We start from the raw sequence: 13,748 nt of genomic DNA, 5'->3' as shown, positions 1-13,748 counted from the left end.
CCACTGCACTCCAGCCTGGGCGACAGAGCGAGACTCCGTCTCAAAAAAAAAAAAAAAAAAAGCGGGGGGGACTGTGCAGTGAAGGTCAGTGGCTTAGAAGAGTGTTGGGCCTGAGGTTAGGGCTCACCACGTGCTAGCCATTACTAGGTGGTCCAGGAAAAGAAAGGAATTAAGTTCTCTTGAAAGGTGTTTATATTGTTGTCTTCTTTTAAAGTTAGTTGGCTAGAACAAAGATCCTTTTCAAAATTTGGAATCAGGGGCTGTGTTGAACTGTTACAATCTTAACATTGGCTTTAGCATCCAATTTATTTCCATAATTTGTTTTAGTTTCTAAGTACTGAGGCTGTGAATTATAACAGATTTTCTTTTGAACTTGCAGTCTTGCAACTCTCTTCAGTTAAAGCTGAGGTTTGAATCCATCAATGGGGTATTTTAGCTTAAAGTTGAATCACACATATGCCTGACTCCTGCTAGAATGCCTCATCACCAACATAAATTAAAGTGAAACGAGGAGGGCCAGGCGCAGTGGCTCATACCTGTAATCCCAGCACTTTGGGAGCCTGAGGCAGATGGATCGTGAGATCAGGAGTTCAAGACCAGCCTGGCAGCTGGAGGCTGGGCGCGGTGGCTCACGCCTGTAATCCCAGCACTTTGGGAGGCCGAGGCGGGCGGATCACGAGGTCAGGAGATCGAGACCATCCTGGCTAACACGGTGAAACCCCGTCTCTACTAAAAAATGCAAAAAATTAGCCGGGCGTGGCGGCGGGCGCCTCTAATCCCAGCTACTCAGGAGGCTGAGGCAGGAGAATGGTGTGAACCCAGGAGGCGGAGCTTGCAGTGAGCCGAGATCGCGCCACTGCACTCCAGCCTGGGCGACTGAGCGAGACTCCGTCTCAAAAAAAAAAAAAAAAAAGACCAGCCTGGCCAACATGGTGAAACTCCTTCTCTACTAAAGATACAAAAAATTAACCAGGTGTGGTGGCACGCACCTGTAATCCCAGCTACTCCAGAGACTGAGGCAGGAGAATCGCTTGAACCCAAGAGGTGGAGGTTGCAGTGAGCCGAGATCATGTCATTGCACTCCAGCCTGGGTGACAGGGCAAGACTCCGTCTCAAACAAATTAAAAAAAAAAAGTGAGATAAGAATTCCAGCCCTTAGCATGTGTGTCTCAGCCACACTTGGGGGATGGCCTCAGTGACATGTAATTCACTCCCTGGTTAGTGCCCCACAAATAAGCACACTGCCCGAGTGTGTGCCAAACCGAAGCATCTAGGACTGGCCTGGGGTTTGCGTTGACTGTAGGTGTACGTGTTTTGAAGTACACTTGTTTGCAGGGCATGTGTGCTGGCATGCTCAGTCAGAATTTAAGTTGCAGGACCACAACCCAGCTAGTGTTTATGTGAAGCCCAAACCTCTGCCCACAGCTGCACACCAACACAGAATCCCGGCAGGTAGAGGGCAGGTGGTGCGGCTGATCTCTTGGTCAGTAACACATTGGGAGGGTGAGTGTTAACAGTTTGTAAACATAGCTGATATTAAGTTTCTTTTTTTTTTTTTGAGGCAGAGTCTCACTCTTGTTGCCCAGGCTGGAGTGCAATGATGCAATCTCGGCTCACTGCAACCTCCACCTCCCGGGTTCAAGCGATTCTCCTACCTCAGCCTCCAGAGTCGCTGGGAGTAACAGGCATGTACCACCATGCCTGGCTAATTTTTGTATTTTTAGTAGAGACAGGGTTTCACCATGTTGGCCAGGCGGGTCTTGAACTCCTGGCCTCAAGTGATCTGCCCCCCTTGGCCTCCCAAAGAGCGGGCATTGCAGGGGTGAGCCATTGTGCCCAGCCAAGAATTGAAAATACATTTCAATTCAGACATTTGTGGCACCCCAAAGCAATTCAAGTCCCTTCAGCACAGATTGGGTAGGGCATGTGAGCTCGGGCCACTGACACCCCACCCCACCTCCTCCTGGCATGGGGAGGCCTGACTTTGCCCACCTTTACTCATGAGCCCACCGTTTGACCAGCGAACTCTCTGAGGAGGCCCGTGTGCTAGGTTTGGGGGCCGAGGTATTTCTGTGCTCCTCTCTGGTTCAGTCTCCCTCCCAAGGTGAAGGACAGCCTGGAAAACCAAGTAGAAAGTGTTGGCAGCAGTATGTACTTCCTGTGCCCTAAACAGCAAAATTGTTACACAGATTGCTTTTGAGATTCCTTCGAAGTGAAAGCTTTCTCTTTGCTTAGTAGCAGCCGGTGGCCCTTTTGTTTTCTCAACTTTCTGTGTGTTCCAGAAATTCCAGCCCTGTCCCCTTAGAGGGGCTGGCATCCAGGGTGATTTCATTTTTCTTTTTGAGAGACAGGATCTTGCTGTGTTGCCCAGGCTCGACTCTGAACCTAGGGGCTCAAGCGATCCTTCTGCCTCAGCCTCCCAAGTAGCTGGGACTACATGCCTAGCCCAGGGTGATTGTTTTCTCTGTGTTCTTTCTGAGCTGACACCAGCTACCTGAAGAAATGTGCCATTGGCCGAGCATGGTGGCTCACGCCTGTAATCCCAACACTTTGGGAGGCCGAGGCGGGCAGATCACTTGAGGTCAGGAGTTTGAGACCAGCCTGGCCAAAATGGTGAAACCCCGTCTCTACTAAAAATACAAAAATTTGCCGGGTGTGGTGGCGCAGGCCTGTGATCCAGCTACTCAGGAGGCTGAGGCAGGAGAATCGCTTGAACCCAGGAGGTGGAGGGTGCAGTGAGCCAAGATCATGCTATTGCACTCCAGCCTGGGAGACAGAGCGAGACTCCATCTCAAAAAAAAAGAAGTGTGCTGTTGAAAGTGAGGGTCGTTCAGTACTGATTGTGCGGAACCCTTTACCCTGAGATAACTGTAAGAGCCTTGTGTCCTGAGAGGCCCTGGAGCTATTCTTGAGGAATTGAGGTGGGCAGAGATTGGCAGCCCCTGGATGGAACCTGCTCAGCTCCAGGCGATCTGATAGCAGGGAGGATTGCGAAGTGCAGATCTGTAGATGGGGCGTGGTTCTCAAAACCGTCGGTGGAGAAACAAGCCTTTGGATCACTCCAGGCTCTTCCTAATCTTCAGTTCTTCACAGCTGCCAAGGAAAATGTCATTTAGCTTATGTGGTTGCAAGAGACTGAAGTTAAACTTCAGAGCACACCCATCACCTCTGCCCTCACTTCCAGCCGGAGCCCTGTCCTGCTCCGCACCTGCTGCGCCCGTCTCCTTGCCCTTTTCCATTCGGCCGTGCACCCTGCCGGTCCTTTAAAGCTCAGGCTGCGTGTGCTCGTTTTGCTCCCTTTGCTTTTTGTCCAGGGGGTACAGCAAGGAGTTATTCTCATGCTGTAAATAAGCTGAATTTCAAGCAGATTAAATGAATAAACACATTTTTTTTAAAGATTCCATAAAAGACCGAAAGAAAATTAGAATATTTTTATAATTGTGGAGTGAGAGAAGAGGCCCAAGAAGTCATGAAGGATAAAAAAAAATAAAGGTTAAACAATGTAAAAATGAAAAATCTCTGTCAGAAAAAGAACCATGAACAAAGATAGAAGGTATACGCAGACTGGGAGGAAATGTTTACAACATATAAACCACCATTAAAATGGCCACAGTGTATAAAAGATAAGAGAGACAAACAACACAAGAGAAAAACAGGAAAAGGACACTCTGTCTCCTGTGTCTTTAGAATCCCATAAACACGTGAATTGCTTGTCCGGGTGAAAGCGATGTTCCTAATGTTCCTGTGAGTTATGAAGATTATGCAGCCTCCATCTGGAGCTGTTTACGAAAAGGCCTGTTGGCTGCCATCTGTCGATGAGTTAAAATTCTTACCTATGGGATGTGGGGGTGGGACGCTGAGGGCCTTGGGGGTCACTGCCAACCCCACAGTTATTACACTGAAGTGCTGAGGCAACTGGTTGTATATGCAGAGGCCCAAGGCCAAGGACTTGAGTGTGGCTTTGCTGGGTTTTAGCCATGTAAAATTGAGGGTATCAGCACTTGTCCACCTCAGTTTGTTCATTTGTGAAATGGAGTTCCAGATAGAAGCTTCCATTGCTGGGTGCAGTGATTCACGCCTGTAATCCCAACAATTTGGGAGGCTGAGGTGGGAGGATCTCTTGGGGTCAAAAGTTCAAGACCACCCTGGGCAACATAGTGAGACCCTGTCTCTACAAAATATTTTCTTAAAAATTAGTTGGTTGGCTGGGGGCAGTGACTCAGGCCTGTAATCCCAGCACTTTGGGAGGCTGAGGTGGGCAGATCAGTTGAGGTCAGGAGTTTGAGATCAGCCTCGCCAACATGGTGAAACTCTGTCTCTACTAAAAATACAAGAATTGGCCGGGCACCATGGCACATGCCTGTAATCCCAGCTACTCGTGAGGCTGAGGCAGGAGAATGGCTCGCACCTGGGAGGCAGAGGTTGCAGTGAGCCGAGATTACACCACTGCACTCCAGCCTGGGCAACAGAGCAAGACTCCATCTCAAAAAAAAAAAAAAAAAAAAAAAAAACAGGTCATTCTGATGCACACCTATAGTCCCAGCTACTTGGGAAGTTGAGGCAGGAGGATTACTTGAGCCCAGGAGTTCCAGGCCGCAGTGAGCTATGGTTATACCATTGCACTCAGCCTGAGTGACAGAGAAAAACCCTGTCTCTATTTAAAAAAAAAAAAAAAAAAAGGCAGTTATCTCTTTTCCTCTTGTGGGATGTTGGGAGGATTCAGGAACCTTAAGTGGCTCAGGCCATGACCCACTATGAATTAGGATCTGGGGTGTTGTTTGTATGACTGGAGGCTTGTCCTTTTTCTGCCTCCTTCATCGCATCATTTAAAAAGGAAATCCTTCCCACTTCTTTCTTGGGACCCTGGGACTGAGTGTTACTGTTGTGAATCTGGAAGGGATGAGCACAAGAAGAAAGCAAGTGTTCACTCTTTTCCTGAGACAGGTTTGAAACATGAGAGAAAGTGGAAATGGTCATTCCCGGGGAGGGTTAGCTCTGGGCAGTCCTTCATCCCACCAGGGTGATAGGAGCCTCTCTTCCAGAAAAAAACAGGACTTTTCTGTCTGCTACACCCTCTCCTAGGAACACCTAGAGCCAGTTTTGGGAGCTGCTGGCTTCCCAAAAGCCCTTAGCGTCATGCAGCTCTGCTGGCCTCCTGGGCTACAGTGCCCTTGGCCCTGTGGACTGGAGTCGCAGCATTAGGCTGGTTTCCCTTCTGCTTTGGAGGAGACATTTCAGGTATCCATATAACTAGAATATTGAGTTTCCCTTTCTAAGCTTCTTGCTTCATTGTAGGTTTATGCCCTCCTTTCTTTAATTTAACTTTCTAGAGAGATGGCACTGGCACAACAGAGGGGGTAGATAGCAGGGAATGTGCAAATCCCAGGGACTGGGGGCAGGTGGACTTCCTGAGGGCAAATTTTGTGTTCTCTGCAGGAGATAAATGGCATCACTGCAGCACTGGCTGAAGAGCTCTTTGAGAAAGGTATGTGGCCACAGGTCCCTGAAACACTGGGCATAAGTTGTGTAGTTTTATGAGACGGCCAGAGGCACAGGATGACACAGTAGTCACTCTGGAGCCCACCTACCTGCCCTGTAGGTGGCCAGGTCTGAGGAGCTGTGGTCCCTCAGTACTCTTGAGTACCATGTCAGGGGCTCAGCCCAGACTTGGGCTCTGTTCCAAAGCCCTGTGGTGGGTGCTGGAAGGTGGGTAGCACGCTGCTCCCTCACACCTGGTTTGTGCTTACCTGAAAGGGCTCAGATGGCAGATAGAAGCTGACCCTGGGTCCCATCCCTGCCAGAGAGCACAGTTATAGTGGCTAATGTGTGATGAATGCCTCCTGTTAACATCTTACTGCCTTCCCCCAAGAGCCACAGGTATAGGTGAGGATGCAGGGTCAGAGGACCAGTCACCAACCTGAGGGCACATGACTGGGAGGAGTGGAGCGAGGACCAAGCAGCAGGCGTTTGGGCTCAGAACCCATCCTGCTCCCAGGCTCTGTGTCGTGCTGGCACCATAGGCCTGTGCCTGACCTGGGTGTTTGCATTTCAGAGGTTGCAGCATAGGTCTGTCACCCAGAATGCTGCCTCTCTCGGCAGCCTCACTCTGGCTCAGTGCCTTTGGTCTCAACTTGGCCTCACTCCTCCCTCAGTGGCTCCCCAGCCTCACAGCCCCACAGCCCTGCCCTCCTCTGTCATCACATGTCTAGGGTTGCCCTATGCCTAGCAGGCACCCAGGAGGGCAGCAGCTCCTGCATGCCCAGGGCCCTGGCTTTGCCTTGACACAGTGGGTGCTTGCCAACTGCTTGTTGACAGAAAAGATATGGAAATCCCAGCTGCATGAGGGCTGGGGCTGCGGCTGGACACTTATCCTTCAGGGCATGGCTCTTGCAGGAGAGCAGCTCCTGGGGGCCGGCGAGGTCTTTGCCATTGGACCCCTGCAGCTGTATGCCGTCACGGAGCAGCTGCAGCAGGGAAAGCCCACGTGCGCCAGTGGGGATGCCAAGACTGACCTCGGGCACATCCTCGACTTCACCTGTCGCCTTAAGTACCTTAAGGTAAAGCTGCAGCAGCTCAGCTGTGGAGAGCCCCTCAGTCGGTGGGGGTGCAGCCTGCGGGGGACTGGCTGGCAGTTTGTGTGAAGGAGACCATGTGGGACACTTGGTGGAAGGAAGGCCTCCTGGTTATTCTTGGCACTGTGCTTCTGGCTGTGGGCACCAGGGGGCAGTCGTGACCCAGTGTCCTATTAAATTAAGTCTTGGCCTGAGCCTGCTTTGTTGAAGGCAGAAGTGGTCAAAGTTGTCTTCAACTTGTCAGCTGCTGCAGCACTCCCCGATGGGTATGCGGTGCTGTTCCCAATTTAAGCCTTATCTTTGGCCTCAGGTTTCTGGCACAGAAGGACCTTTTGGGACCAGCAACATTCAGGAGCAGCTCCTGCCATTCGACCTATCAATATTCAAGTCCCTGCATCAGGTGGAGGTAAGGCCTGGTGCTGCCGGAGTGCAGGAAGGCCTGCACAGCATCCTCTTGCTCCCAACTCTGTGGCTAGGAAGTGTTTGTGATGTTGGGTGTCCTGATTTAATCATAAGGTGCTGTGCTTTCGTGTTTGGCAGTATGTGACAGGTTCTGCGTAGGTGACCAGGCCCTCTGAAGGCGGAGAAAGAGGCCTCTCCTGTCCCTGGCTGGTCTGCATGCCTCTGTCCTGGCGTGAGCTGCAGGGGCGGTTAGCCAGGGTGGAGCACCAGCAGCTGGCTCCTTCTGGGCCTCCTCATAGAGGCAGGGGGCATGTGTACCTCAAGTTCAAGTCCTGGGAAGTCATCCTGAGGGTCAGACAGAGCCAAATACAAGTCTGTATTTCCCGAGGCCGGTTGGCAAAGAGCTTCGAGGATGCCTCTGGGGCACCCACACAAGAAACGCTCTGCGTTTGTCCTGCTGGACTCCTTGGTTTGCACTGCCAATTTTAGCATTTTTGAAAAGAAAAGAGAGTCAGTAATGATACAAAAAAATGTTTTAAAGCATAATATTTTGAGCGTGGCTTTGGTGTTCTGCCCTGTGGCCCCCTGTCTCCTTGATTGAATCTTCCCAGCAGCCCTGTGAGGAGGACACTTTTTATTTCCATTTTACAGTTGGGAAAACTGAGACTTGGGCAGATAAGGAAGTTTGGCCAGGGCCACACAGTTAATGAGTGGAAAGCTGGGATTTGAATTCAGCTGAGACTGCTTCCAGAGCCTATGCTGCACACTGGGCTATTCTGTCTACAGCGGTCTCGGGAAACTTGTGGTGTGTCCTGCTGCCGAGTGAGGACAGGGGAGTGAAGAGGAAACCTGACCCAGCCCTGCTGAGCAGGCTGAGGCTCTGGATCTGTGTCTGTGGGTGTGCTTGGGCAGGCGGCTCAGGGAGTGTGCTTTGGTCTGTGGCCTGCCCCTCCTCACCACCCGACAGCTGAGTTCCATGGAGTGGGGGCTGGGTGAACAGGGAGACCCACCCCACTCACTGTGCTGTGGAGGCCGCTTGTTCTCCCCAGCAGTTTCCATGACCCACACTTTGTGTTCATCTGCCAAGCCCCAGGCAGCCCTTACAGAGGAAATGGAATTTGTGGTCCATTGTGAGTCTGAGAGGCCAGGCATCTTTCTTACTAGATACTTCAGGGAATGTTTGGTCAGCACTGACATTGGGAAAAAGAGAGACTTTGGTTTTGAGTGGCCTCCCGTCTCTGAGGATTTGGGTTGCCCGTCGTCGTGCTTTTGTATGGGGGTGGGGAACACCTACATCTGGAGACTTCTGATGGTGCAAGGATTTTGTTTCTGAGATGCAGCTGCTCCTCATTCCAGATAAGTCACTGTGATGCTAAGCACATCAGAGGGCTGGTCGCATCGAAGCCCACCTTAGCCACGCTGAGTGTCCGCTTCTCAGCAACCTCGATGAAGGTAAGCTTCACATATATCCTGCCTGGGGCAATGTCTGTGGGTCAGGGTCCTGGGCTGTGGTCTCCACCACTGAGGATGGGTGAGGACACTGCTATGTCTATCAGTATTCAGAGGCTGGACCTTCTGTGGGGAAGCCACACACTCATGGGGGGCCTCTGAGCACTTGACAGCCCCTGGGACACTTTAGTTCACATCTGCATTAAAAGTTCATGTTGTTAACAGGGCATTTTAAGAAACTTGGCTTTTTTCCCCCAAAAAATAAAAAATGTCATTGGTGTTTTTGTTTTGTTTTGTTTTTGTTTTGAGATAGAGTCTCGCTGTGTGGCCCAGACTGGAGTGCAGTGGTATGATCTCAGCTCACTGCAACCTCTACCTCCTGGGTTCAAGCGATTCTCCTACCTCAGCCTTCCAAGCAGCTGGGATTACAGATGCCCACCACCACACCCCACTAAGTTTTGTATTTTTGGTAGAGACAGGGTTTTACCATGTTGGCAGGCTGGTCTCGAACTCCTAACCTCAAGTGATCCGCCAGCCTCAGCCTCCCAAAGTGCTGGCATTACAGGCATGAGCCACTTTGCCCGGCCTTCATTGTTTTTTTAATGAACAAATTGCTAAGCTGTGGCAAGTGGTAGAACCTTTATTAATTAGATTGATAACTAAGCTTAGATTGTTCCTCTAAGCTTTAGCAATCCCTGGCTAAGCCCTCATTTGTATCTTTTTCTCCATGGCTTGATTAGAAGGTGAGGTTGTGGAAATGCTAGGCCCTGTTGTTTATATGTGAGCAGCAGAAACATTCAAATTGGGAATGTGTGTTTCTGTTTACCTTTTTATGTATTACATCTTGCTAATGTTAAAATCTTTCCCCGGGTATAGAAAAGGCATGTAGTGGCTAATATTATGACTTAAGGCTCCTGATCAAGACTTAGGTTTGGGCCAGGTGTGGTGGCTCATGCCTGTAATCCTAGCATTTTGGGAGGCTAAGGCAGGAGGATTCCTTGAGTCCAGGAGTTGGAGACCAACCTGGGCAACATAGGGAGACCTTGTCTCTTAAAAAAAAAAAAAAAAAAAAAGGATTTGGTGAAAAATATTCCTCTTGAGGCTTGCAGAGAGTGTATTGGGCCACCTGGTCCCTCTCCGAGCACTTCTCGCTGTCTTGCTGAAGGAGCCCAGGGTGACCCATTGTGAGAAGAAAGGTCTTGTCAAAACAAATAGGCCTGCCTTCCTCCATTTTGATGGTCTCTGGGCTCTGTGCTACTCCCCTCATCTTAGCATTTTCTGACTTTATCCCTGTGAAATAACGGTTTTAAAGGCCTGGTGTCCGCAGTGAGGACCACATCATTAGCTTGGAAAGCACAGCTGCCTGGAAACCGTGAATTCTCACCTTCAGCTTCTGAGAAGCTAGAAAAGACGGCTGGCTGGCCAGTAGCAGTGGCTGGCACCTATAATCCCAGCACTTTGAGAGGCCAAGGCAGGAGGATCACTTGAGCCCAGGAGTTTGAGACCAGTCTGGGCTATGTAGGGAGACCTCGTTTCTACAGAAAAAAAATGTTTTAATTGGCTGGACAAGGTGGTGTGCGTCTGTAGTCCCAGCTACTCAAGAGGCTGAGGTGGGAGGATTTGCTTGCACCTGCGAGTTTGAGGCTGCAGTGAGCCATGATGGTGCCACTGCACTCCAGCCTGGGCAACAGAACGAGACTGTGTCTCAAAGAACAAACGGCTAGGTGCTGTGGGTCACGCCTGTAATCCCAGCACTTTGGGAGGCTGAGGTGGGTGGATCATCTGAAGTCAGGAATTTGAGACCAGCCTGGCCAACATGGTGAAGCCCCTATCTCTGTTAAAAATGCAAAAATTAGCCAGGCGTGGTGGTACACACCTCTAGTCCCAGCTACTGGGGAGGCTAAGGCAGGAGGATCACTTGAACCTGCGAGGCAGGGGTGGCAGTGAACTGAGATTGCGCCACTGCACTCCAGCCTGGGTGACAGAGTGAGACTCCATCTCAAAAAAGAAAAAGCCAGAAAAGGCATCACCAGGTCACCAAGGCAAAGGCCCTTTGGGCTTGAAAAGCATTGCTCCTAAAGCAGGACCAGGACTTATTCTAAGTGGCTGTTATGTGGTGAATTGTTCAGCTTTGAACGATTTCACAATCGTTTAAAGACATAGGAACCAAAGGCCTGCTTTAATGCAAGTTTACTTCCACATGCTAAATATGCTCCAGCCCTTCCTTAAATTCTGCAATGACTGTGTTCCCAGTGAGTGTTGCGTGAGGGCCCAAGTGTGGTGCTCAACAGATGTTTTTATGCAGGAAGTCCTTGTTCCTGAAGCCTCAGAATTTGATGAGTGGGAGCCTGAAGGCACAGCCCTAGAAGGCCCTGTGACTGCCGTCATCCCCACTTGGCAGGCATTGACCACGCTTGACCTGAGCCACAACAGCATCTCCGAGATCGACGAGTCTGTGGTATGCTCTCAGCAGCAGGTGCCAGGGGTTTCTCTGACCCCACCAAACCCTGAGTTTAAGTATTTAACTCAGCTTTTTCAGGAAGGACCACAGAAAACCTATATCTAGTGCTCTGTGCATTGCCTGCCATTTTAAGTTAATTATAAAATGGGGGCCAGGCACGGTGGCTCATGCCTGTAATCCCAACACTTTGGGAGGCCAAGGCGGGAGGATCACCTGAGGTCAGGAGTTCAAGACCAGCCTGACCAACATGGTGAAACCCCATCTCTACTAAAAATACAAAAATTATCCGGGCGTGGTGGCTGGCGCCTGTAATCCCAGCTACTTCGGGAGGCTTAGGCAAGAGAATCACTTGAGCCCGGGAGGCAGAGGTTGCAATAAGCTGAGATAGTGCCACTGCATTCCAGCCTGGGTGACAGATTGAGACTCCGTCTCAAAAGAAAAAAAGAATGGGATCATTTAAAATTGGTGAGGTGGTACTTAGAACCAAATAAAACATATGAATTTCATGTAAATGTGGTAAACTATAACCACACTAAGTGATTATATCACTCCTTAGATGACAGATGTGCCCGTAGAATAATGACATCCAGAGGGTATTTGGGCAGTAAGAGTGTCATTCCTGTGTTTGCGCTGCTCAGGGAGTGTGGGCAGGGTTGAAGAAGGACAGACTCCCTTCTCTGTCTGGGACCTTGCCGTGTGTCATTTTCACAAGCCAAGTGTTCCATGAAAACAATGAGTAGTGCCCAGCGCTGGGGGCCCTGTGTGCGCCTTTGGATGTGCTACTGGCTGGGCAGTGGGAGGTGTGGTCCTGCAGGGACAGCCCGTGGGAGTCCGTGGTCAGGAGGAAGCGTCCTGGGGTGCCCATCCACTGTGTGGGGGACCATGTTTGGGGTCCGACCCCTACATTAACATCAGATGTTCTTTTCTTTCACAAGAAACTGATCCCAAAGATTGAGTTCCTGGACCTGAGTCACAATGGATTGCTGGTTGTGGACAATTTGCAGGTAGTGCCTTTGAAGACCAGTGCTGCCCGCACACACTCCCCAGGCCCCTTTCTGAGAGTTCAGGAGACTGATGCAGCCTTGGGAATTTGGCCATACCCCGGGGTTGTAAGGGCAGGGGTTGCTGTCTTCCCTTTAGGATCCCAGCAATGCACTGAGTGATTGTTGCTCTAGTTCCAAAGAATTAGGAAGCATGAGTAAATACAAACCAGGCATGATGATGCACCTCTGTCCTGAAGGTGGACAGGCATGTTTTCAATGCCCACCCCAACTGTCTGCAGGGGTGCCACTGTGCTGTGGCATGTGCGGCAGAGAAGAGGGACTTCCCTTCCTAAAATAACTGTCAGAGTGACTTGCAGAACTGGGTAGTTATGGTTGGAAGGCCCATCCTGCCATTAGTGTCAGGCCCCTATCTTTGGAGACTTGACCTGAGCCACTTTACGCTGTTCTCCACACCGCTACAGCACCTGTATAACCTTGTGCATCTGGACCTGTCCTACAACAAACTCTCCTCCTTGGAAGGGCTTCACACCAAGCTGGGGAACATCAAGACCTTAAACCTGGCAGGCAACCTCCTGGAGAGTCTGAGTGGCCTACACAAGCTCTACTCACTGGTCAACCTGGATCTCCGGGACAATAGGATTGAACAGGTGAGCCCACGGACCTCGCGATTTTGGGATTTCTGTGCCTTGGTGTGTATCATGTTAAAGAAGAATGTTAAGATTCCTTTCATTTAAAAGAGACCATGAAACGTGTTGGCGTGTTGCTGAAGTGTTAAGAGAAGGGACCAAAGGGGATGGAACTCATACCTTGCAGATGGAGGAGGTCCGGAGCATAGGTAGCCTCCCGTGTCTGGAGCACGTGTCTCTGCTGAACAACCCTCTGAGCATCATCCCCGACTACCGGACCAAGGTGCTGGCTCAGTTCGGAGAGAGGGCCTCAGAGGTGAGCCCCAGCGCAGTCAGAAGAGCCCAGGGAGACCCTCGGGATGCAGTCAAGTCTGCATGGGCGGTAGGGGGATATATGTCCATTGTTCTACCCTTGCCTGCTTTAGAAGGAGGTCCTGCCCCTTGAGGGCTTTCCGGTTCTGGGAAGTCCACTATCTCCCCAGGAAAATGCTCCCTTGCATCTCCTGCCCCTCCTGTCTTGGATAACAATGTTTATTCTAGGAAAGGGTCAGAAATAAGATCCTTAAAATATTCATATCTCCTGGACAACTTGTGGCCATAGTACCTGACCGTAAACCCAAAGGGTTTGCCTTTGTCAGTGTAGCCCAGCCTGGTGTCTGCTGCCCCTTACTGTGTCTGTGCACCTGCCATGATGCTGACCAGACGCACTTAACCAAGTTCACCCATCACCTGGGCCCGGAGCAGGCCCCCTGATTCTCTGATTGGTCCTTGGACCTTCTGTTCTCCCCAAATCCCAGGTCAGAAAATACCTGGGAACTATTTGTGTCCCACCTCCCTCTTTTTGGCCCCAAGTGCCCCTTCGTCCACACAATCACAAGACCACGAGGTGCCATCTCCTCCCCTCCTGGGCTCCAGACCTTGGGAAGCTCCCAGGCCACAGAGTGTCAGCTCCTGTCCAGGCCCTTGGGACCTTCCCTCATTCAACCACCCTACCCGACCGCCGACTGGCTGCCAGCTGCCACTCCCTCCTGCATTTGCAGGTGGGGCCTGCCCTTTCCCACTGCTCTTTTGAGAGTCTGCCTTCTGCCTCTAACTGGGGACTTAGTTCAAGTTGCCCAAGAGTTTGCTGCTCCTGTTCTTGGTGAGGGACTCCAGAGACAGATGTGGGGCCTCCCTGGACCCCTCCAAGGCACTCCCAGGTCTCTTCCATGAGTGGTGGAGAGCCGCCTCCAAG

The 13,748-nt window shown here is 50.8% G+C and overlaps 1 protein-coding gene across 4 annotated transcripts in view; it reads left to right on the top strand.

Moving 5' to 3' along the window:
- NISCH (nischarin) overlaps positions 1–13,748 on the top strand; it is a 38,921-nt gene that overhangs the window by 11,742 nt on the left and 13,431 nt on the right. For 2 of the 4 annotated variants that reach the window (XM_003894306.2, XM_009200600.1), the window contains exons 4-11: positions 5,437–5,485; positions 6,394–6,557; positions 6,883–6,978; positions 8,331–8,426; positions 10,729–10,881; positions 11,820–11,888; positions 12,350–12,535; positions 12,702–12,830. In XM_003894306.2, coding sequence (XP_003894355.1) covers positions 5,437–5,485; positions 6,394–6,557; positions 6,883–6,978; positions 8,331–8,426; positions 10,729–10,881; positions 11,820–11,888; positions 12,350–12,535; positions 12,702–12,830 — 942 coding nt within the window. The remainder of the gene's footprint in view (positions 1–5,436; positions 5,486–6,393; positions 6,558–6,882; positions 6,979–8,330; positions 8,427–10,728; positions 10,882–11,819; positions 11,889–12,349; positions 12,536–12,701; positions 12,831–13,748) is intronic. The other 2 variants (XM_021934349.1, XM_021934350.2) reach the window with 2 other exon arrangements.

The sequence above is a fragment of the Papio anubis genome, chromosome 2 (genome assembly GCF_008728515.1).
Source record: "Papio anubis isolate 15944 chromosome 2, Panubis1.0, whole genome shotgun sequence".
NCBI classification, from domain to species: Eukaryota; Metazoa; Chordata; class Mammalia; order Primates; family Cercopithecidae; genus Papio; species Papio anubis.
Note: the sequence above shows the minus strand (reverse complement) of the source record. Positions and strands in the feature narration are given on the sequence as shown.